Source organism: Tupaia chinensis, unplaced genomic scaffold, assembly GCF_000334495.1.
Source record: "Tupaia chinensis unplaced genomic scaffold, TupChi_1.0 Scaffold000099_1, whole genome shotgun sequence".
Lineage (NCBI taxonomy): Eukaryota > Metazoa > Chordata > Mammalia > Scandentia > Tupaiidae > Tupaia > Tupaia belangeri.
In genome coordinates, this window is record NW_006159563.1 from 3262841 (window position 1) to 3286135 (window position 23295).

A 23295-nucleotide genomic window follows, 5' to 3' on the forward strand; every position below is an offset into this window, starting at 1 on the left:
TAATTTTTGTAGATGTGAAATTAAATTAATCTTAAAAATGACCTTTTAATCACCATCACATTATGATCCTTGCTACATCTCAAGGGCACTATAGAAGAAAGTTTATTACAATATTTAGGAAAGAAATGCCTAACAGAAAATCAAGGATAAAAGAGTAAAAAGAAAAATCTTTCCTGAAAACATTTTTAGAGGTGCTGGTGGCTAATTGAAGTGAGAAAAGAAGACTGCAGAAGAATAAAATCATAGAGAATTTTTCTATCTGTGAAAATATTATTTTATTAACATGGTGAAATTTACACACAGCTTTGGACCTGTGGACTTAGTAGTGTTCAGTGTTCCTATAATCTATACAAGCTAAAAAAGTCTAACTTTCTTCCCATTTTCTATGAAACAAAAATGAAAGTAAGAAAATTTTGATGAAACCTATTTTTTTCTTCAAGTCACTTAAAAGTAAGCCTGAGATGTATTTTCATGAAATTATAGACCTGTATTTGAAAGAAATTTAAGTTGTTTAACAAGTAGCAAGTACATATATTACTGGAAATCATTAATAGATTGTATCTACATACTTAGAATGAAGTACAGATTTAGCCACTTAAGAATTAATTTGGGCCAGTAGTGGTGTAGAGGTCAGGGCAGCTGTATCCCACAAGTCTGAGTATGTGGTTCAAGTCCAGGGACCCAGCATCTTGAAAATCATTCTGGGCACATGTGTATATGTGCCCAAAATCCTGAGAGAAGAATGAAGGAGAAGGAATGGAATTGCAGAGTGGTAATTCCCCCTGGGAGGTGATTTCTCACTTTCCTTGTCTCTCCTTTCATGATGAGCACCCATGGCCTATAGCGCAAAAAGAGAGAGAGAGAGAGAGAGAGAGAGAGAGAGTTAATCTGATCACTCTATATACAGCATTTCAAAACTTCTAAATCCCATTGCCTGAATTATGCACTTGAGGTGTTGGAAATTAACTTTAAAATGATCTAATCTCCATTTCCATTTGATTATGTAGTCACAACCTTAGTAATCCACAACATTTAGTCAGCATTGCTTCTCACTTGTAACTGACCTAATAGCTGAAGTTAGAGAGCTCTGAAAGTGTTGCAATCGATACTGACAGAAGAAAGAAATCACATGAAAGAATTTTTGAAAAATACAAATCTCTAATTTATTTAGATTATCTTTTGGTTTTTAGTTTCCTCTAAAAACCAATAATAAAAAGTAAGAAATTTAAACTAAGTAACAAATACACATGAATTATTTCTATTTTATAGATTTGTAATAGCCCTATTAAATGGTTTCTCTTTAACCTCATTATACCTGATGTGATTAAGTCATGAATAATAAATCAGTGTCGTTGCAGACTCATTGTTTTTGGAAACTTGTCAAAACAAGCTCAACATATTTAAGCTAAATTATGTTTTGCATAATACTGAAACGATTATGCATTCAATGATAATAAATGATGGAGAAAATATTTTTTTCTGTTGTATTCAAATTGGATTATTATTGAGATAAGTCTAACTTTTCTTCTGTTTTCTTTATATTGTTTAGTGAAATGCCTTATTTTTACTGAAATTTTGTATAATTATTTAGGGTCCTCCAGGAGGTGGAGGGCCACCAGGAACACCCATCATGCCTAGTCCAGCAGGTATTGTAATCAAACTAGCCGCATGGGCATTTGATTATTAGAATAAAATCACTAAATATTACATTGTCTATGAAAAAAAGGTTAGTAGTATTAATTATCTCATGATGGTTCCAGAGTAGAGTAGAGGTACCAGGTAGGAAAAAGTGATGTTCTTAAACTACTGTTATCCAATTGCTTAAATATTCAGAAAATTCCTGTTGTGTGGGTAACAGATTTAATCAGAATGAAAACTGTGTAAATCTTTATGAATTGCCCAATAAATTACCAAATTTAAAGATTCCTTGTAAATAAGAAAAAGGTCCAGATCTTACAGCCTAAAAATTCCACATAAGTAAAATGTGAACTAGTTGATCTACAGGTTTAAAATAGCAAATCAGACCCACCACATTTACTGTCTTAGTAAGATGTGTTTACAGTCATAATTACCCTGTGTGTCTATAGGTATTTATTAATTAGTTAATAAGTTTACTGTGTAGTGGGAAAGCTTTTTCTTTAATTTTCTAAACTAAAATATACTCCAGGATTTTCATAATCTTTCTATATATAATTATTTTAGTTATCTTTATTCTTTCTTCTTTAGATTATTACAGACTATATATATAGACGATTAAATGTGTTATATCATAGGGACTCTAATAGTAGGAGCTTAAATTGGCATAGTCCTCCCAGAAAAGTGCTCTGATATGTTGCCTTAAGAACTATGAAAAAGTTTATGCCATTTGACTCTTTAATCCTAATAACAGAAATTATTAGAGGTAGAATCTAAGATTTGTGTAGAAGAATTTCCATTTGTTATATTCAGTAATGAAATAGTAGACACAATTGTCCTACCTACTTACATTTTAGTGAAATTATTAAATGATGGAATATAATGTTGCTATTAAAATTATTTTCAGAATCTTTAATAACATGGAAAAATAAATGTTGTAATTCAATACAAAATGACCATGATTTTATTTTAAAATGTATATAACACAAAAATTGAGAAAGTAGAAAAAATAATAGGCTAAAACTTTAACAGTGATTCCTTCTGGATAATTAAATAGATGGAAAATTTTTATAATCAGAAATCATTTTTAATATGTTTCACTGTTAAATTCATATGTTCTTAAGGTCTGCTGAAATCAAAGCTAGATGGAAGCTTGAAATTAAGTATCATATTAATCATATCAAATAATGGTTTTAAAATTTTGAACCTTTTAAACTTAGAAAATGCATAAACTTATAATTAATACACAGTTTTACTTTGCTTCCAAAACTCTCTGGAATATATTTATAAATGTCTCATAATCTTTGTCCTCAAAGCATCTTCACTGGAAATGAAACAATTTGTTGAGGACAGAATTATAGACATGATCATCTCACCCACATTTATATTCTTATATGGTGAGGCTGATGTTTAATTTATGGTGATAGCATGCAATTAATAAACACTACAAGATGAAGAAAAAAATTTTAGGAACACTAAACATTGCAGATAACTAATCTTAGCATCTTTTCCTTTTAAGCCAGAAATTACTAGAAAATTATATTTTCTTAGTCTGTTGTAGACTCTTAGTACCAATCCTGAATGATGATTATTCCTGTGATATTAAGACCACTACCCCTCGGTAAAAAAGGTGTCAGAGATTGATTTTATTGTAAAATTTTTCTGTACATAAGAAGTCCAGTCATTTCCTAGAAAATGCTTACCCTAGTCCACTCCATATTTTTTTCCTTCAAATGAAGTTATATTCTAGAATGGTCTTGAAAATAATTTCATTATTTCTGCATATATAAAATATATAGCCCACTTTCCTTTGACCAAGAGTAAAGTTAATATTGTTGAAAAACCATTTGATGGTTTGCATATTTAAAAAATAATCCAAGATTTCTGAAAGATAACTTTGTGTATTTATTTTTATATGTATTTAGAGTTTATTCCATTGGTTAAATCTAAATTAACAAATATTTGTTGTGTAGTACACAAGATAAGTAAGTTAGACATGGTCACCTTACCTTTCTCATAGAGCTTATTATTAGGTCATCAAGAAAGTCATGATGTGTATTTCTATTTTTTTCTATGCAAAAATGCATCATGACTTTCCTGACAACCCAATATATCCTAGCTGGAAGTAGGAGGGAAGAAAAAAACAAATCAAATATGAACTATAATGCAAGGTGGAATTAGGGACAGACGGACGCTCTTGCATGTGGAAACGTAAGAAAAAGAAACTTCATAGAAGAGGTAGCAATGGAAACGGGCCCCAACAGTGAGCAGAATTTTGATAGGGAGACGGTACTTGAAGAAAGAAAGAACAAAAATCTGGAGGTCGGTTATGTTCAGGAAAGAAAAAGTAGCCTTGATTCACAGGAATAGAGAATACATGAAGGTGTGAAAAGAATTAAGACCACAAAAGCATGTGGGGACCTTATTTAGCATGAACTAATAGGCATCAGCCTAAGGTGGGCATTCCAACTTTTCAACATTATGCTGTATTCATTCAAAAGTGTCTACGTTGATAAATCTCTCTGTAGTCAACTAAAAAATCACATCATAGCACCTACTGCATAACTGGTACATACTAACATAATAATCTTATTAATATCTAGTAGTAATCACACAGCAAGAGGAAAAATAATGCCCTATTTCCCATTTTGGGGTTGCAGTCATGAGAAAACAAATTATTTTCTTTCCTTCTGTCTTGAATCAGTACAAAATTTTGAAACATATCATTTTTCAAAGTAGACCTGCTACATTATGTTTAAGAAAACTATAATTGTGGAAAAATAGAAAACCATAGTTGCTAGTTGATATTTCCTCAATATAAAATATTTGATCTCTCAATAGGTTTTATATTATAAAAATGATACTTAATTAGAATTAGCTAATACATATAAAATACAAATGTTTAAAATGTACTATAAAATATTATATATATTTATATGGATATATATCACAATTATTTTTATTATAACAAACATCAAATAAGTTTAAAAATTTTAGTAAATGTTATGCTGGGAAAGGAAAGTTATGCAAAAGAAAGTTATGCTGGAAGAAGCTGGCTTTTACTTTAATCAAAAGAATTTTTTATTCCAATTGTATGCCTCTTATTCTAATCTTTCTTTCAGAAAGAGCAAGCTTTTACTAATTATGAGTTAAAAAAAACTTTTTAATATTTGTCTATGGGAAACCTAAGAAAATAATGAAAACTGAAAAGCTACTGAATCTGAATGTTATGAGATTTTTCTTATATGTGTACATATATATTTATATGTATTTATAATATATATTTTTTCTTTTAAAAAAGAAAAACTACTGTATGTTTTTAGATTTTTAAAGTAATGTTCCTTTGACCTCAGTTACTGAAGTGATTATGCCCTTTTATATCTAATTTATGACCTCAGCATGATGATTTTTTGGAGCCAGATAATGACTGCCAGGTATTTGTGACCGTTGGTATGACAGCCTCCATGACTGGGTAGCATCAGCAGGTCATGTATATGTGCAGGTCATTTTTGAGTATTATGTTATGCCTATTGGGTATTGACTATAAAGCTATATATTAATTAAGTAATTTTTTTTCAGATTCAACCAACTCTGGAGATAATATGTATACTTTAATGAATGCAGTACCTCCTGGACCTAATAGACCTAATGTAAGTATTCTTTTTATTTTATGTTTTTATTTCTTTTGGAATGTTTTTGAAGACCTCCCAACTCCAAAGTACCCACCATTCCTAGATATTGTCTAAACTTTTTACTTTATTATGCAAGAACTTATTGTATATCTGAAAAATCAAAAATTTTGCAAGCTCTAGGTTGACAAAAACAAAATATAAAATATATATAAAATATTTTATATCAGTACAATTTAAATGTAAAACTGAACCTGATCAATTATAAAATATCAATGTCTCATTGTAGCTTAAATAATTAATAATATATACTATTTGGAAATGACAGGTTATCTGTAATTACCTATGTTAACTTAATTTTTAATTTGCTTCTATGTGATTCTTTTTAATGCTGATCAACTTGAAAATAAATTAGGAAGTTGGATATGCTTTTTTTCTTCCAGTTACAAAACGTAAGGCTTAAATATGGAACTGAGGCAGTTCTATGGGAAGAATTTGGATACTTTTAAAGTATGGTCTGATTTTCCACAAAAGCTCACAGGAAAATATTGATTTATGATATTAGGCCTACTTGTTAGCAAAATGTTTATACCAGATTATAATCAATACATGTGTACATAAACATTAATATATTAGTACATATTAATATATTAGCATAATATAAATTAATATAGTGGTAAATATTTTAATACAAAATTGGTACATCTTTAGTATCTAAAATTAAAGAAAAATTAAGTCATATATATGTTATATGTTAAACTGAGCAAACATACATGCCTATAGTCTTAGTGTCTTTTATGACATTGTGGAGGACCAGATAAAATTAAGTTCAGACCAAATTAAATTCACAGACTATTGGGCTTACCAGCACCAGTTTCTTAGCCCAGATGGATACTATGCTTTCGATAGCTGAATAACAAGAGTAAGTGCAAAGTCAATCTCTTTGACTTATCAGTGAGAATATATATGTATTTTCTAAGTTGTTTACTGAAAAATCAATCCATGTACTTTTAGATACCCAACTTTAGCAGCAGAATTGGCATTCTCCTGGAAAATTTGTAAGCATGCCATTTGTATGCCCACAGTGAGAGAAAACCATCTTATTCTCACACAGAGGAGATGGTATGTAGGTTGTATGCTAGGAGCAATATTTTACCACTTTTTAAAAGCCTTCACAATTAGTAACAACTTCCACCCCATCTACACACACACACACACACACACACACACACACACACACACACACACACCATTCAGTATTCTTTGCCATACAGCATAAAAGAAATGCTTTATGTGGGAAATTTCAAGACAGTGTTTTCAGGAGACTGTCTCAACTATAAATGTTAGGTAATTATAGACAAGTTGTCTTCAAACTGGGCTCCAGTTTGTTTCCTCAGAAATATTCAAGGAGATGAGGAGAAGATGGAGGAGGCAAGACATGAACTCCTCATCCCAGCCCTACATCTGTACACATATGTTTTGTACTGGGCTTCTAACCTAAAATTTTACTTGGAAAGAAAAGAAAAAAGAATTCCATTGCTTTAAAAAGTGTCATATAGAATCACCGTAGAACGTCTTATCATTGAACTGACAGAATTGAGACTGCCAAGAAGAATTAGCTATATTCAGCTATCTCTGGGGAACTAAATGTATTTAACCCATAAAATGAAATTATTTATTATGTTCATTTGGACAAAGATAGATTGTCTGCTAAGAAAAAATGCTAGTGATGGCATAATGATGTTGAATTATTCTTATTAATAAGCCAATACCTTTAGCAGCTTATTAAGACTCATCTTTGGTTCACGATAAAAAATTTATCACTATCATAGAAGTGAATGTTTATCTTCTCATTTGCTCTGGAATGTGTGTACTTTGTAGTTGAGGATATCTGAAGGAAAAAAAACAGGACATGAATGAGGATTAGCCTGAACATTCAGAACACAGAGAGGGTAAGATGAGAGAGGTGGAGTGGTTCAGTTAGAGAACTCACAGCTGAAAAACACTGAGTAAAAAAAGTCTCCATAACTTGAAAATGAAAGTAATATGTGGCAATGTCTTGTAATGTTAAAGACAGATGTTGTAACTTTGAGAGAGACAACTGTTTTCAGTGGGATCACAGGCATTTTCTTCATCTTTTAAATAGTTTCCAATGGGCCCTGGATCAGATGGCCCCATGGGTGGATTAGGAGGGATGGAGTCACATCACATGAATGGCTCTTTAGGTAAGGATTTCAAATTTGATGTTGAGAATAAATTCAGAATGAAACCTTAGTTCTACATAATGAATATTATGGTTTTTAGAATTCTTCCATATCCAGTTACTTATTTTGAAATGCTTCAACTTTTACTTCAAACCGATAGTTTAAAGTACATTGGTTATGGTTACCAGAGGTCATTTGAAAACAAGAAGCAAGAGAGTTGCTCTAACCTAGTTATATTACAGGTATTTACTTTCACCATCAAAATCTGAGTATTCATGATAAAAGGAGACATCACTGCTTTGGGCATAGATCCTGCTTGTCTCCACTAGAGAACTCCAGTGTTCTCCCAGCGGGTTTGTTTGTCTCCAGAAGCCTGTGGATACATTCTTAGGGAAACTTCAGTTCTCTGCAAGAACTTCTTAATTTTGTTTTTATATTTTAGTGTTTGTCTCCTTTTAAAAATAAAATTGGGAGTCCTATTTGGATAATTCCTACACTGTCTTCATGAAGAAGCTTATTTCAATTCTGTGACTAAAGGTTAAATCTTCATAAGTGATGCCTTCTTACCAAATGAATTCAGATATCTGCAAGATGAATAGAAAGTTTTACAATTGTGGAAAATAGAGACAACTGTTACAAAGTTGGCTAAGTCATACAGTACACTACATGTTTAAATAACATGATCATAAACTAATTCAAAAGTTGACAATAGGAGGTATATACGGATTTTACTCCCTCAGTCTAGGTCAGAAAATACCTCCCTCTGATACTTTGAGCATCTATATAACTTCAATAATCAAAAAGTTATTTACAAATTATTTGCAGCACAATAATCAACTTCCGTGCTTTTAAGGATATATATATATTTTTTTTTTTTTACCTAGATTTCAGTCTTGATTTTTATTACTGTCTAATTGCAGTAGCCACTAGCCAATTTTATTTTTAAATTAAATAAGATTTAAAATTCAGTTCTTCAGTTGCACTGCCACGTGGCAGGTGTACCTGTAGCTAACAGCTACGTTACTAGCCATGTTAGACAAACATTTCCATTGTCACACAAAGCTCTACTGGACAGCATCATTCTAGGTTTTATTTTCCAATTTATTGTAAAATAATTCAGTTTCCAATCCTTTTATTTGTAAAATTATTCACAAAAAGATGATGTTTGGTCATAGGTTGAAGGCTCTCAGTTTTAGTGTTTTCTTTACTAGAATTTTCAGAAGAGTTTCAAATATGCTTGCATCTGGCTCATTACTCTCTATAATGAACATTATTGTACATGTTTATATTAGACATGATTGCGTATATGCATTCTGTATTTAACAATTTGTTATGCCTGTTTATTTACAAATTAATCATGTTAATAAGCCTAGCATTACTTGTGATGTTGACTGAATGCTGTGCTATTAAAATGTGCCAAGAAAATGAATTGTTTAAAACAGTTTAAAGCTAATATTGTGGCAAAGGTCTAATTATTGTTTTTATTACCTAATGTATGATTTAGTTTCTTACATACCAAAAGAAATTAATATTGATTATTCACTTCTCCAAGGATCAAAATAGAAATATAAGGTTATACTTTGAAGACATTTTTAGTCTTAATGGATTACCACAAATATTGATTGCTGTCAGTTTTTTAATATCATTAAGAATACTTGGCTTTTGGCTATTACAATACAGTATGGCTCAGAATATTGTCACATATTGTTGTATATATCTGTTTTATATTTTTATCTCCTATAGCATCATTTTCAGAAAATACATAGTAAGATCGACAACAGTATATGTTACATACTTTTTAAATTTTTTACTTGACTAGGATATATAAATGATCTCTAGTATTTCAGTTTCAGAAATCTCTAAACAACGATTTTTTTCATTCTGTCATTTCAAAAAAATGATTGGGAACTAGAGGTAGGATTCCATGCATTGCCCTCAGATGGTACTGATCATCATACAATATCAAAGAAAAAGGAGTTTATTAAAATTCAAAACCTGGAGAGATATACACTAGAAATGCATATAGTATACTGCATTTCCTTAAAAGAGTATTTAGCATATAAATGAAATCTTACCTAATAAAGTATTTCATTTCATATTTTGCTTCAGGCTCAGGAGATATGGACAGTATTTCCAAGGTGAGCATTGTGTATTATCTGCGTTGGTTTTTACCTGTATTTTATTTCACAAAGAACTCTCATTAAAATTATTAGAGTAGCCTTATGAGTTTTATTCTCTAACATTAATTTAAAGATAGTAGAGTAGGTATACTTACATGGACAATAAAGATGTTAATATATAGGGCCGACGCTATAGCACAGTAGCTAAGCACTGTGCTTCAGAAGCCAGATCCCACACAGATGGCCGCAGTGTGAGCACTGGCTCCAGCAGCTTGAAAAACAGACCTAGCACATTTGCATGCATGCTCAAAGCTATGACAGGAGGGAGAAATGGGATGAAAAGGATTGTGGCATGACCACGCCCCACTCGAGGATGCTTTTGCTCGCTTTCTCTCTCTCAGTCACTCTCTGCTGAGCACATATACCCTTTGGCACATTTATATTTATTTACATATATATTTATATTTATATACACATTTGTATTTATATATATATTTATTTAACTTCCACATGGCCAACTGCAGTTAGAGTCCTGGACCCAACAGCTTGAATATCACACCGGGCATGTGACTGTGGATGCCCAAAATTCCAGGAGAATGGAGGGTTGTGGCATGGCCATCCTCCCAGGGGGTTGATTTCTGACTTTCCTTTTCTCTTCTGTCTCTCTCTCTCTGGCGAACGCACATGACATATGGCAAAAAACCTAAAAAAAAAAAAAAAAAAAAGTATTTCTGGGACCTGCAGGTGGCATGGTGGTTGGGGCACTGGACTTCCACATGACTGACTATAGTTCCAGTCCCAGACCTGGTGGCTTACTTTCTCACTCACTTCCCCCATCTCTTCCCCCATCTCTCTCTGGTCAAATTTAATAATAATAATAATAATAATAAATTACCACAATTTTTATTAAACGAGTATTTCTAAACATGCTAAGGTTGCTAATTAATCACATTTTGATGTTACATATTCATAAAGCAAATTAACAGTTTAGATCATTTATTTATTTTTTTTAGAGAGAGAGATTTTTTGCTATAGAGCACACATGCTCACGGGAGAGACAGAAAGTGAGAAATCACTCCCTGGGGGATAGCCATGCCACAAGGTCTTCTCCTCCATTCTCTTCTCGGGACCTTGGACATGCATGCACATGCACCTGGTGTGTCTGGGACTCTAACCATAGGTAGAAGACTCTCAGTTTTGGTGTTTACTTGACTAAAATTTTCAGAAGAGTTACGAATATGCTTGCATATGGCTCATTACTCTCTATAATGAGCTCCCACGTCAACCATGTGGGAGTCCAGCAACAGAACCATTATGCCATCTGCTGGTCCCAAGTTTAAATATTTTTTAAAAAATGTGAAGATGTCTAGAACAATGTAAGAAGAGGTAAATTTGCAAACATAGTCATTGTATGTCATAAGACCATTGTGTTTATACAATTCAGTTGGTCTTTTGAACCTTCATTAGATAATGTTGGTATCTGCAATCATTATTCTAGTTCCCAAAATAGAGGTAGAATGTGATTAAAAGAAAAGTATATTAGTTCAAGTAGGAAAGTGAGCCTTCCTACATTATTCCTATAGGAATATGAGCATCTAAAATTAGTTCTTTGCTCAAATGCCTTATATTTTTTGAAGACTAATACCTAAATTACACTTTTTTAGGTCACGATGAATTTAAAACAGTTCTCTGTGGGTCTAATATATTTAGAATGGATGATAAGAATTCATTAGTAGCCACCACTTGAATGATTCTTAGAAGTCTGCTTTGTATTAGTAAATAGAGAATTCATTAAAGAATGACTTTGTTTTTAATTTTATTTCTAATTTATATTCATGTTTAGTAATGTAAAATTCCTGATGCCAAGGAAATAAAGTGAGATTGATTAAGCTATGAAACATTTCAAATTAAAACTTCAAGCTTAAAAAAAAGTTTAATTGAAATTTTGACATTATACCTGTAGTATCCTGGTTGCCTGGCCTCACAAGTTCTATAGGTACTTTGAATATCTGTGGTTAGGAAAAAAGCAGAAAGGTCTTTTTCTTGTTTTGAGAGAGTTTTTTGCTGTAAGGTGCATGCATTGTCAGAGAGACAGAGACAGAAAGCAAGAAATCACGCCGTAGAGTGGATAGCTATGCTGCCATCCCTTCATTCTCCTCTCAGGACTCTCTGCATGCATGCACATGTGCCCGGCATGAGTTTTAAGCTGCTGGGTTTGGGACTCAAACCACAGTCAACTACATGGTGAGAGTCCAATGACCATTATACCATCTGCTGGTCCCAGTCTTTTTCTTTGTATTAATCAACAAATATTTATAATGGGCAGTAGCTTACCTCTGTGAGAACTAGAGTTCATGAAGCGTTTGCAAAGTATGGCTCCTGGGCCAGCTCAGAGGTATGGCGGTGACATGCAGCTTGAGTCTTGCTGGATCCACGTGGGAGATCACTGGCTTGGCTCTCCTGGTTGACCTGTATGTGCCTAGCCCACTCCTGTGATCCTGGCTGACTGGGAAGTCTGGGGTGGGCAGGAACTGCAGTGCACACATCTACCCCCACTCCCCATCCTCCTGAACACACTCTCTCTCAAAGGAAATAAACTAAAAAAAAAAAAAAAAATGAGATTGTATAATTGTATTAGTGCCTTCTTTCTGGGAGGTGCCTTGCATATCACACAGCCGTGAAAGTTTTAGCTATCTCAGGTAATTCTAGCAAATGAGTTAAGCTGTACTGTACTCAGTGAAATTTCTAATGTCATGCTTGAGAAGCATTTTCTTATATCTAGAGATGACTCTTAATCTTACAAAAGTGGAATCACCATGCCATCTTTCTAAAAATTCCACTAACAGCTGATAGCCTTTTATATTAGATAAATACAAACAAAAATCTCTATAGGAAAGCCCTTTGTAATTTATAAAGCACTCTAAAATCTTTAAATGCAGAGTCATAATGATGAATTAAATGTCAATCTTCCAATCTGCCCTCATCAGATCTATTGCATTCCTTCTGTGCTTGTTTTCCATTCCTACTCTTGGATATAAGCTTTTTCCACTATACTGTGCCCACTGCTGATAACATTCTCTTGCCTAATGATATATTCCTTATTTGCTAAGGATTAGTTGATCACCTGTTGTGTACTTTGGTATACTGAGTATGCCTTTTGCGCTATGGGGAGATATAAAAGATATGTTCAAACACAAACGATTGTGAATAAATGTCCTCAAATGATTTATAGTTAGAAGTTTCTCTGTTCAATGTTAATACACCCAGGTGTTATGCTGAGCTCTGAAAATCCAGAGGTACCTAGGATATGGTCTCTGCCCTCAGGAAGCTCAATATAACTGAGGACACCAAACAAAAATAATAAGGAAAAACATTTACAAAGTAAAGTCTGTGTACTTTTAAATTAATGTGGGGATTATCCCCTAAGTAATAAATATACTGCTTAATGAGGGAGGAGGGTCTTTAAAAAGGTCATGGAAGATGCATGTTATGGAAAAGCTATGCAAAAAAATTGTTTGCACCCAAAACTGTCTTACACAGTAACCCCATCTTCCATGAACTTTTTGAAATCCCCTATACTGGAAACGACTAGTTGTATCTCCTAAGCAGCCCATGTGCATACTGCCTGGTCTCTGGGTTGTCCAACTGCAGCTCTAACCCAGCTGCCCTACTGGCAACTGTCACGCTATAGAAATGGTTCCTCTTAGAAGCAGCGTCATGCATGTTACATGAGGGCACTTCAGAGAGTTTGTGGGAGATGAGATTACATGTTTATTTTGGTGCAAAGGGTTTTTTTTTTAATTCATGCATAGTTTTCTCATAATGTACATTTTTCATGAACTCTTTGAAGACCCCACTCACAGATCCCTTTCCCCAAATCCTTTTTTCCCCAACTCTTTCACTCAGAGCCCATTTTTTTTTTCAGGTTTTTACTCTGAAATATGCATAGTCACTAGCTCCACTTTTCCCAGCTATCTCAAGATAATTTCTTGGGCCAGACTCATAGCACTGCAGTTAGCACTGTGCATAGGGCACCAGCTCCCACATGGCCAACCGTGGTTCAAATCCTGCCCTGGTAGCTTAAAGAACATGCCAGGTGCATATGCCTGTGTGCCCCGAATCCTGATGGGATAGAGGAATGGAGAGAAATGGGTGCATCATGACCACATCCCAATTGGGGATGCTCTATCTCTCTCCTTCTCTCTATCTCTGGTAAGCATACATGCCCTCTGGCAATTAAGAAAAAAAGATCTTTTACCTTCTTTTTCTCTCTTTTCTTAGGCTCATTCACTTCAATCCTACTTTTCTAATCATTCTTGTTTATGAATCAAAAGACAATCTTCACCATTAGTAATTTTGCTCAAAATCTCTCTTAGGTCTGTAGCTACATCTTCCGAGTTCTCCAGTTAAAATTTGCATTTTGTCAAACACTGGGGTTGAATAATTTTTAGAAAAACTTTTGAGTCCATTTTCAAGCATTATATGGAAGATAAAGAGTACCAAATTGAGAATCAGAAAACCTGATTCCTTTACTGCAAGTTGTGGGAATGTGTCACTTCATTTCTTTATGAATTTCTTTAGCTTTAATTTGAGCTTGTAGCTTAGTCCCTGGCTACTTCAGAAAGTTGTTGAGAATCAAGTGCGAACATATGCCAAGGGCTGCTAAGTGCTGTGCAGATGCTCTTGCTAAATCTCTTCTTCTCATTAGCTATACAATCTCGGGTGGACAAAGCTAGGAGCCCACACCATCAGCTACACTTAACACCGTTTCAGTGACAAAATGAGTTCAAAACTTCAAATGAAGAGTTTCAAAGTTTTTTCTTGTTGCATTAAGGATTACATAGTAAAAATTCATATGTATCTTTCTCAAAGTGCAGAATTCATCTTTAATTTAGAAGACTCTTCTTTAAAAGAATTACTTTATTTGACATTATTTATTTGTTTATTTTAATTTGACCAGAGAGGGACAAAGTGAGAGAGGGAGAGGTAAAGTGAAAAAGCAAGCCACCAAGTCCCGGATTCGAACCGCAGTTGGCCATGTGTGAGTCCAGCACCCTTAACTGCCATGCCACCTGCTGGCCCCTAGACTTTTTTTAATAAAATGTAAAATCATTTTTATCCTTTCTGCAACTGAAAAGTCCGTCATTTAACCAAAGGAATACTATATATCCTCTTGGAGTTGTTTTAGGAGTTAGGGTGGAGAGAAGCACATGATCTGTTTTCTTGGAAGGAAAGCACCTAATGATATTCTACAGTTCACATCTACACTACACATTTATATTTTGAGTTTGGAAAAAAATTGTACGAAAAGACAGGATCTGGTCATATCATGTTTCCTAAGTCATCAGAGGAGGACTCTCTCGGTGAGTAGTACACTACTACTTCCATACGGAAGATCTTGGGCTCTGTTCCCTGGTCAGCCCGTCAACACTGGGTGCATACACCCATGATCTTGGCCGGCTGGGAAGGCCGACAGGGGATTATGGCATGAGACCCTGACAAGTGTGCTTTCTTTCCCTCAGTCTCTATCTCTGTCTCTAATGCTCATAAAAGAAATGCATTTTAAAGATTAAAATAAATTATCAGAGGAGTCCTTCAATCGATAGCTTTCTGACCTCAAGAATCTTGGGTCCGGGACAGCAGTTAGCATAATGGCTATGTCGCTGGAATCCCTTGTAGCCGACCACGGTTCGAGTCCCAGACCCAGTGGCTTAAACTCATGCCGGGCGCATGTGCGTGTGTGCCCAAAATTCCGAGAGGAGAATGGAGGAGAAGGGATTGTGGTGTGGCCATCCCCCTTGGGGAGTGATTTCTCACTTTTGGTCTCTGTCTCTCTCTGTCTTTCTGGAGAGTGCATGTGCCCTATAGCAAAAACCTCTCAAAAAAAAAAAAAAAAAAAAAAGAAAGAAAGAAAAGAAAAAAAAGAATCTTGGTTCCATTTAGAGATCCCACATCACAACTGACAACTATAGAGCTCTCCACCATCATCCCAGGTATGCTGACCAGAATTCCAGCTCAGTTGAAGCCATTGAGAAAACTCTGCTTTTTCTTTTAGAAAACTAGCAGAGTTAAAACAACATTTTATAAACTCATTACCAGCAGCTTGTGAGAAATTAATTCAAAATTCACTTCCAAAGGGCTTAGAATAATTTCGGTATTGTTTTATTCTAATTACAGGTAGAGCCATGATTTCTAAAGTGTTCACTTTTATTATTTGAATATTAAAATTTTCTGAATTTAAAATAGTCTGAGGGCCAACCAGTGGCATGGTGATTAAGGCATTGGATCCCACACAGCTGACTGTGTGGTTCAAGTCCTGAACCTGACGGCTGATCCAATACACCAGGACACATTTGCATGTGTGCCCCAAATCCCAAAGGAGAATGAAGAAGGGATTATGGCATGGCCATCCCCCAAGATGGTGCTTTCTCTCTGTATATATTTCTGTCTCTCTCCAGCAAGCATACATATCCTATAAAAACTTAAAAAAAAGAAAAGATTTGAACAATATTTGAGGATGAAAGAAGGGTTAATAATTTACTAACTATGAGACAATATGGAAGAATAATTGCAAGATGAAATTAGAGTTCAGAGAGTCCAAGAGCGTTAACTGTGGCAGCCAGCGGAAATTATGTGTGTGGTGTAGTGTGTGTGTGTATGTGCATGCTTACACCATTCATGTATGACATAGCTTAAAAGAAAGTTCCCCGCCTATTGTAATAAAAATCCCTTAAAGATGGAATCAGTATAATCCTAACTATATTTTTCTCAAGCTAAATTCTTAGAGTATAAATAGGGACTATAGTACACAGTAACAGAAATGAGAAGTGTAACCGACATGCTTAATGTAACCAAAAGTAATCTTCACTTCTATTCTTTTGTTCTCCCTGTTCCCTGCTTACATAATGCTCAAGTAATCGAGTGCCTTTTCAACCAGCCTAAATCCTTTTTGTGCATCATCTTCGTGCCTTGATGATGAAATCTGCTGGAGGCACTGCGCACAAACGCAGCTGCAGTAGAGAAGGCACTGCACAGCTCCTTACCACCCACCCCCTCCCCTGGCCTGGGCCGGGTTTAGGTCCCACAGTCTCAGCTATTCCTGGGTGCCAACACCAAGTGCACTCTTCAGCCTGTACCTTCATCATGTCGCTCGTAATCACAGACAGCACCGCAGTTTCCGTAAAACTCCCACTGAGGAAATGTATCATTTTCACAATATTTTGAGCAGATTATTTCAGGTAAAAAATAAATAAATACTTTGTCCCATCACTTCATACTTTTCAAATACAGTTCAGTTAGCTGGATAGGAGTAGGTTTCAGAGATCTGATATTCTTTTCATTTTTTAAACTAAATGTCATCCTTTTTTTTTTTTTTTTTTTTAAGTGAGAGAGCTTTTTGTTTTTGGCTATAGGGAGCGTGCACTCTCCAGAGAGACAGAAAGAGAGAAATCACTGCCCAGGAGGACAGCCACCCCACAATCTCTTCTCCTCCATTTTCCTCTCAGGATTTTGGTCAAGTGCATACATGCACTCGGATGAGTTTTAAGCCACTGAGTCCCGGACTTGAACTGCAGTCAGCTATGTAGGGGTCCAGTGACGTAACCGTTACACCATCTGCTGGTCCCAAATGTGTCCTTTTACTGTTCCTCTCAACATCCTTATGTACCCCTAAAACATATAATGCTAAGACACATTTTCTTCATAAAAAATAATGCATGGAAAACAGAAATAATAACCCTCGCAGGATTTTGAAAGTATTTAGATCTTAATTAAATCTTTCTTTAAATTCTAAATATTTTACACTTTAAATTAGAATCATATTTGAAGTTAGCTTAAGTTTCAAAATTATAAATCAAGAAATGCTATATGGCGAAAGCGTAGCAGAGACTGAAAGCAACCCATCTAAATGAGACGCGCACCACGCCCTTGAGGCACCTCATGCCCTGCTGAGGGTGTAAGGTTGCGTCAGGGTGCACAGGACTCATTTCACACACTTCCTTGACTGTCAGGATGTGTCACTTCCAAATGCACCCCTGTATATATGTTAGATTATCTTTTATCCCCAAATTACCAGTTTCTCCATTATGTATAAAATGACAGAAGTCTGCCACTACCGAAAGGACTTAACGATTTGGGGTAAATCTTATGATGTTTTCATACATTTAGTTTCCTTTTTGAGCTAAATCAACATGATCATTTGTTTTTAAACGTTTACTTTTAATTAATAACCTTAGTAATTAATGAGTTCTAAAATAATGCACATTAGTTAAATTTTACTTAACATAGTTTTCAGGATATGAAATTATCCATTTTCATTTCAAAGTACAGTTGCTTTTCTTTATACTTAGGTAACTAACATTTCCAGAGAAAAAATTATCAAAAAAAAAAAATAAAAAAGAATCCCCTTGATGGTTCCCGAGCCCTCGGGGTTCATTGGCCTATAGAGCTCCTATGGACTTCAGAGAAGCTGCGTTCTCAGATCCTCCCTGTGGGGTGCACAGCAGACAAGATACAAGCTGTATTCCACCACCTCATCTACCTGCCTCTGCTTTACAGTTTAACCATATTCTAAAAAAGCACATACTCACCCATGAAATTTTAATGTTTATGATATAACTTGTTTTAGTTAAGTCAAAATCCTTAGAGCAATTTTCTTTTAAAAATCCTAGAACTTATTCTGAAACAGAATATAAAATGGCAATGGCTTAGGAAAAAGAAACTAAAATCTTTCTTCGATTTGCAATAATAAATAAAAAGGTTTAACCCTGAAGTTTGGTTTGTTTTGTTTTGTTAACAAGTCAGTAAATTGGGCCTTGAAAGAGTTCCCTCAGTCCGTTATAATACTCTACAAACACATTTTATATGCGGATCCCATTCCACATTTTCCGCTGGTACTGAGTATCAGATATCTGGGCATGTCTAGAATTGCACAGTAATATTGGGATGAGCACATTTGAATAGAATGTGATATGATGCATTGTTAAGTTAGTGTTTGATTAGATTGTTACTTGCAGGACCAGCAGCTGGCGTAATGGCTTGTGTCTCTGGACTCCCATGTAGCCAACCACAGTTTGAGTCGCAGACCCCATGGCTTAAACTCACGCCGGGCACAAGTGCATTCGTGCCCAGGATCTCGAGAGGAAAATGGAGGAGAAGGGATTGCAGTGTGGCCATCCCCCCTGGGGGGTGATTTCTCGCTTTCTGTCTCCCTGTCTCTGTCTTTCTGGCGAGCGCACACACCCTATAGCAAAAACCTCTCCAAAAAAAAAAAAAAAAGATTGTTACTAGCAACCATTTTATCTTAAGGAACGTTTCAAAGTAACTGTTGTTAAACTAATGATAGGAAAAGGTTCCAAAGCAGTTTACTTTTCAGCTTCTTTTCTTCTAAAAATACATAATGAATTATCAAGTCCCGAGGTGTCTCTCTTGTTCTTAACTATAATTGTAAACTTCCCTTCCTCCTGATGGTTCATATAAAAAAATAGTTTAAGTAGTGTTATCGGTAAAGTACATGTAGAATTAAAGGAAAATGTTGATTAAAGCAGTGACCTTTTAAAGTTTGATTAATAAAATTGCTAAGGAAGTTATGGTTCCATGTGCCTTATCAGTGGGGAGGCTCTCTTCATCACACCCCTGCTGGGAATGTTTTTAAACTCTCCAGAGTTCTAGGAACTCTATAAACTAAGAGTGGGCGATTGAATAAATATTGATTGTGAGACTAAGAAAATAATTGTGGTAGGTTATTTGGGGGTTTTTAGCTTGTTTTCATGTTTTCATTTGGGACAGCATTAGTACTTGTCAAGGTGCAAAAAAATGAGCCAGGATACATGGAGGAAGTCTAACATTAAAATCATGTCAGCCTTGTCCTTAGAGATGCTGCTATAGATTCAATTTGTGAAGCAATGCAGTGCAAGAGGGAAATTAAATGTTTCAGCAATGCTTTGTTTTCTAAATCTTGTTTACAGAATTCTCCCAATAATATGAGCCTGAGTAATCAGCCGGGCACTCCAAGGGATGATGGCGAAATGGGGGGAAATTTCTTAAATCCTTTTCAGAGTGAGAGTGTAAGTATTCCCTTGACTATATTATTGTATACAGATTTTATTGCTAAGCTCTTTTATTTGAATAAATGTATATAGGCATTATGATTGTTGTTCATTTAAAGTTCAATAGGCTGATCTTTTAAAAGTTAGAAAAATCTTTAAGTGGAATGTTTTTGAAAAAAATTTTAACAAACCCTTTTACTATTATGTATACACAGTTACAAAAACCATAATACCAATTTTGTCATGGAGAATATTCACTTTAAAAGAGCAACTGGAAAGAGGTTGCCTTTTGATACTTTTTTTAAGATTGCATGTAACTAAAATGTCACCAAATCAGGTCTGTCCTCCACACTATCTATCCTTAAGACTAAATGTGATCCATAAATATGTCCGTACTTAAATCAGAGTTGAAGGTCATGCTGGTGGTCTGTTAACTTGAGCTGGATACCAGGTCATTTTTTAGTGTGATTATAGCGTGAAGCAAAAACAATGTCAAGTCCATGTCTCCATAGAAGTAGTAGGACCAAAAAGAGAAGTGATAAAATACATTTGTGTATTTCACAATCACTGAGCATTTATCATGTCTAAGGCAATATAGCTGGACACCAGAAACACAAAAAGACAAAATGGCACCTGTTTCACAAGGACTTATCACATATTGCATTGGTTTTAAAACTATTATTTTATATGTTTTATATTACAAACACCTACAGAATTTTAAAAATAGTTTCCCAGAGCCTTCCCTAGAGCTCGTGAATTTTCAGAATTTGCAGGAGTAGAGCTGCAAATACTTGAATGTGAAAAGGCTCCGTTAGTGATGCTGAGACACATTCTTTGCTGCAAACCACTAAATTGAGATACAGAGTAAAAGATTTCAAAACCCAAATTAATTTCATCTTCATAGTACTCACAGCCTCACACATGTATTGCCATCATTAAAATTTATCCTGGAGGATATATCAAACTACAAATAGAATCAGAGAGAAAACTGCCTCCCTTTTACCTAACTCAGCCTTTACCAGGGGCACTCACAGGAGAGTTTGACACAGTGACTCACAGCATGGACATCTCCGTGCAGACTGGCTGCTTCCCAGTGTGCAGCTCAAGACCGAGTGCTCCTTTCTACTGTCCAGCTCGGGCTTTTGCATCTTTTTTCCCTTGTTTTTCATCTTTATTTCTGTTAATAGTAGAAGCAAAATCACATTGATTTTTAGTTTATTTTCTTTGCAGGGAATATGTGCTTAGTGAAGACAAAGATACATACAAAAATTCATATTAAAAAAGTCAAAAGTTGGGACCAGCAGTTAGCGTAATGGCTATGTCACTGGACTCCCATGTAGTCGACCGTGGTTCGCATCCCAGACCCGGTGGCTTAAAACTCAACGCTGGGTGCGTGTGCGTGCGTGCCCAAGATCCCAAGAGGAGAATGGAGGAGAAGGGATTGCGACGTGGCCATCCCCCCTGGGGGGTGATTTCTCTCTTTCTGTCTCTCTGTTTCTCTCTGTCTAGCCAGTGCACGCGCCCTATAGCAAAAAACTCTCAAAAAAAAAAAAAAAGTCAAAAGCTAAGTTTGTCTAATATAGAAACAGAAAAAACATAAGGAACTGTGAAGTTTGTCATAATGCTTAGGATTATGGGAATTATTTTTTAGATCTGTTTTTTTCATGGTTTGCTTTAAGACTGAACAAATTAATTTTCCTATGTTCATTTTATGTAATCAGAGACATTTATATTCTTCTCTGGTAGTTCTTCCAGCCATAAAATGTTATAATTCAGTGGTTGGCAGATGGCGTGGTGGTTAAGGCACTGAATTTGTACACGGCCAACCACTGCTCGAATCCCAGATCTGGCAGCTTGAAAATCATGGTGGGAACATGAGTGTGCATACCCAGGATCCCAAGAAGAGAATGGAGAAGAGGTTGTGGTATGGTCATTCCCACTAAGGGAAGTGGTTACGCACTTCCCTTCTCTCTCTGACAAGCACACACACTCTGTGGCAAAAACTTACAAAAAAAAAAAAAAAGATTGTAGTTCAGTGAGATGTAATTCAGTGCTATGCAGTACTTATTAAGCCTGCTGTATCCAGAGCTCTAGGCTAAGGGCAGGATATTCTGAGATAAATATTAATAGAATACATTCCTACTTTCAAATAATGCAATCCAATAGGAAAAAAAAGTTTATATCGCTAATCCAATGCCACATTAACAAATGCTATAATAGTTATAGCCAAGTGCTTTAAATTATTTTTTAATGATTAATTTGGTATTGGGAAAAAAAAAAGTTTTGAAAGAGTTCCGCATAACTTTAACTTTTATGAACAGGGATAAAAAGAACACTCCCCGTCCCTTCTTCCAGATTTGTCATTGTTGGATGCTCTGATTAACAGTCTGAAGAAGGGTCCCAATTCAAAATAGTCCTCAGAAATCTCTTCCTGAATGCTCTGATTAACAGTCTGAAGAAGGGTCCCAATTCAAAATAGTCCTCAGAAATCTCTTCCTGAAGAGAAAAGAATCAGATATAGCAGGAATCGAAGAACATCTTTGCACAGAAGCACCAGCCTCACCCTTTAAACCCAGCTGGACTATGCACATGCAAAACAGCAGATCCTTTTTGAGTAGGAGCATTTAGAAGAGAGAGCTGTGCCCCTCCCACTCCTGACTCTTCCCACTTCTGGCTCCTCCCACTTCTGGCTCCTCCCACTTCTGGCTCCTCCCACTCCTGGCTCCTGCTGAGCTGCACTGCTAGTCAGAATCAGAAGGTTCCATGCCAGGCAACTGGTAGAGTTGGCAGAAGGCAGAAGCTTCCTGCCTCTTCCTTCTCCTTCCCTCTCTTCTGTCCCTGCCACCACCACCACCACCACCACCACCCCCCCAAAAAAAAAGAAAGAAAAAGCCACAAAAAGAAAAATCATTGGTTGGTGAACTGAGAAACTGCACCCAGACAGTGGAGGGTAGTGCAGCCTTGGAAGCAGCTGTGAGCAGAGCCGGCTTGCTAGAGTCACGTCACTGCTGTGGCTTTCTCTACCATGTTATTACACCACACATGTTTGTTCAGACCTCCTCAATGATCAAACAATGACAGGAGAAAGGAAGAAAGATAGGAGATGCCATGCTGAGAAATGTAAGGCTTTAACAAGTAAACAAGCGGGATGTTTCCAATAAGTTAGCTTTACTATAAGCAAGAAAAAGCAGAACTATTTAGTGAATTCAAAAAGAAAACATTTGCCAATTAACAAATTCTAGTATCTTTAGTGCACATAATTCTTTTGTTAAGAATTATTTATTAAACTTTGTTTGTTTATTATTATTCTTCAGTTTGGCCAGAGAGAGTGAGGGAGAATAAGAAAGCAAGCCTCCGGGTCCAGGACTCAAACTGTGGCCAGCCATGTGGGAGTCCAGCACCTTAACCATCATGCCACTTGCCAGCCCCCTAGTGCACATAATTCTAAAAGGCACATTTTTTGAGCAGCCTGCCTTTGAGGATTTAGCAGTCTTTTTCTCAAAGCAAAACCTGAGCAGCCTGGAAAGGGAGCAAACATCTATGGAGTGCTTATTACGTACCAGGTATTATCCTAGTCCTTTCTCCTCTGTACCCTGTTGTTTTACTGGATTTCCTCCCTGGGCAAACCCAGTCACACGTGCTATTTTGCTTAATTGACGTA

General features: G+C 35.5%; 1 protein-coding gene across 5 annotated transcripts in view; it reads left to right on the top strand.

Annotated features, from left to right (window-relative positions):
- The window catches only part of SSBP2 (single stranded DNA binding protein 2), a 334115-nt gene that overhangs the window by 305405 nt on the left and 5415 nt on the right, over positions 1-23295 (top strand). For all 5 annotated transcript variants that reach the window (XM_006143492.3, XM_006143490.3, XM_006143493.3 and 2 more), the window contains 5 exons: positions 1592-1646; positions 5215-5285; positions 7411-7489; positions 9578-9606; positions 19554-19652. In XM_006143492.3, the coding sequence (XP_006143554.1) occupies positions 1592-1646; positions 5215-5285; positions 7411-7489; positions 9578-9606; positions 19554-19652 (333 nt within the window). The remainder of the gene's footprint in view (positions 1-1591; positions 1647-5214; positions 5286-7410; positions 7490-9577; positions 9607-19553; positions 19653-23295) is intronic.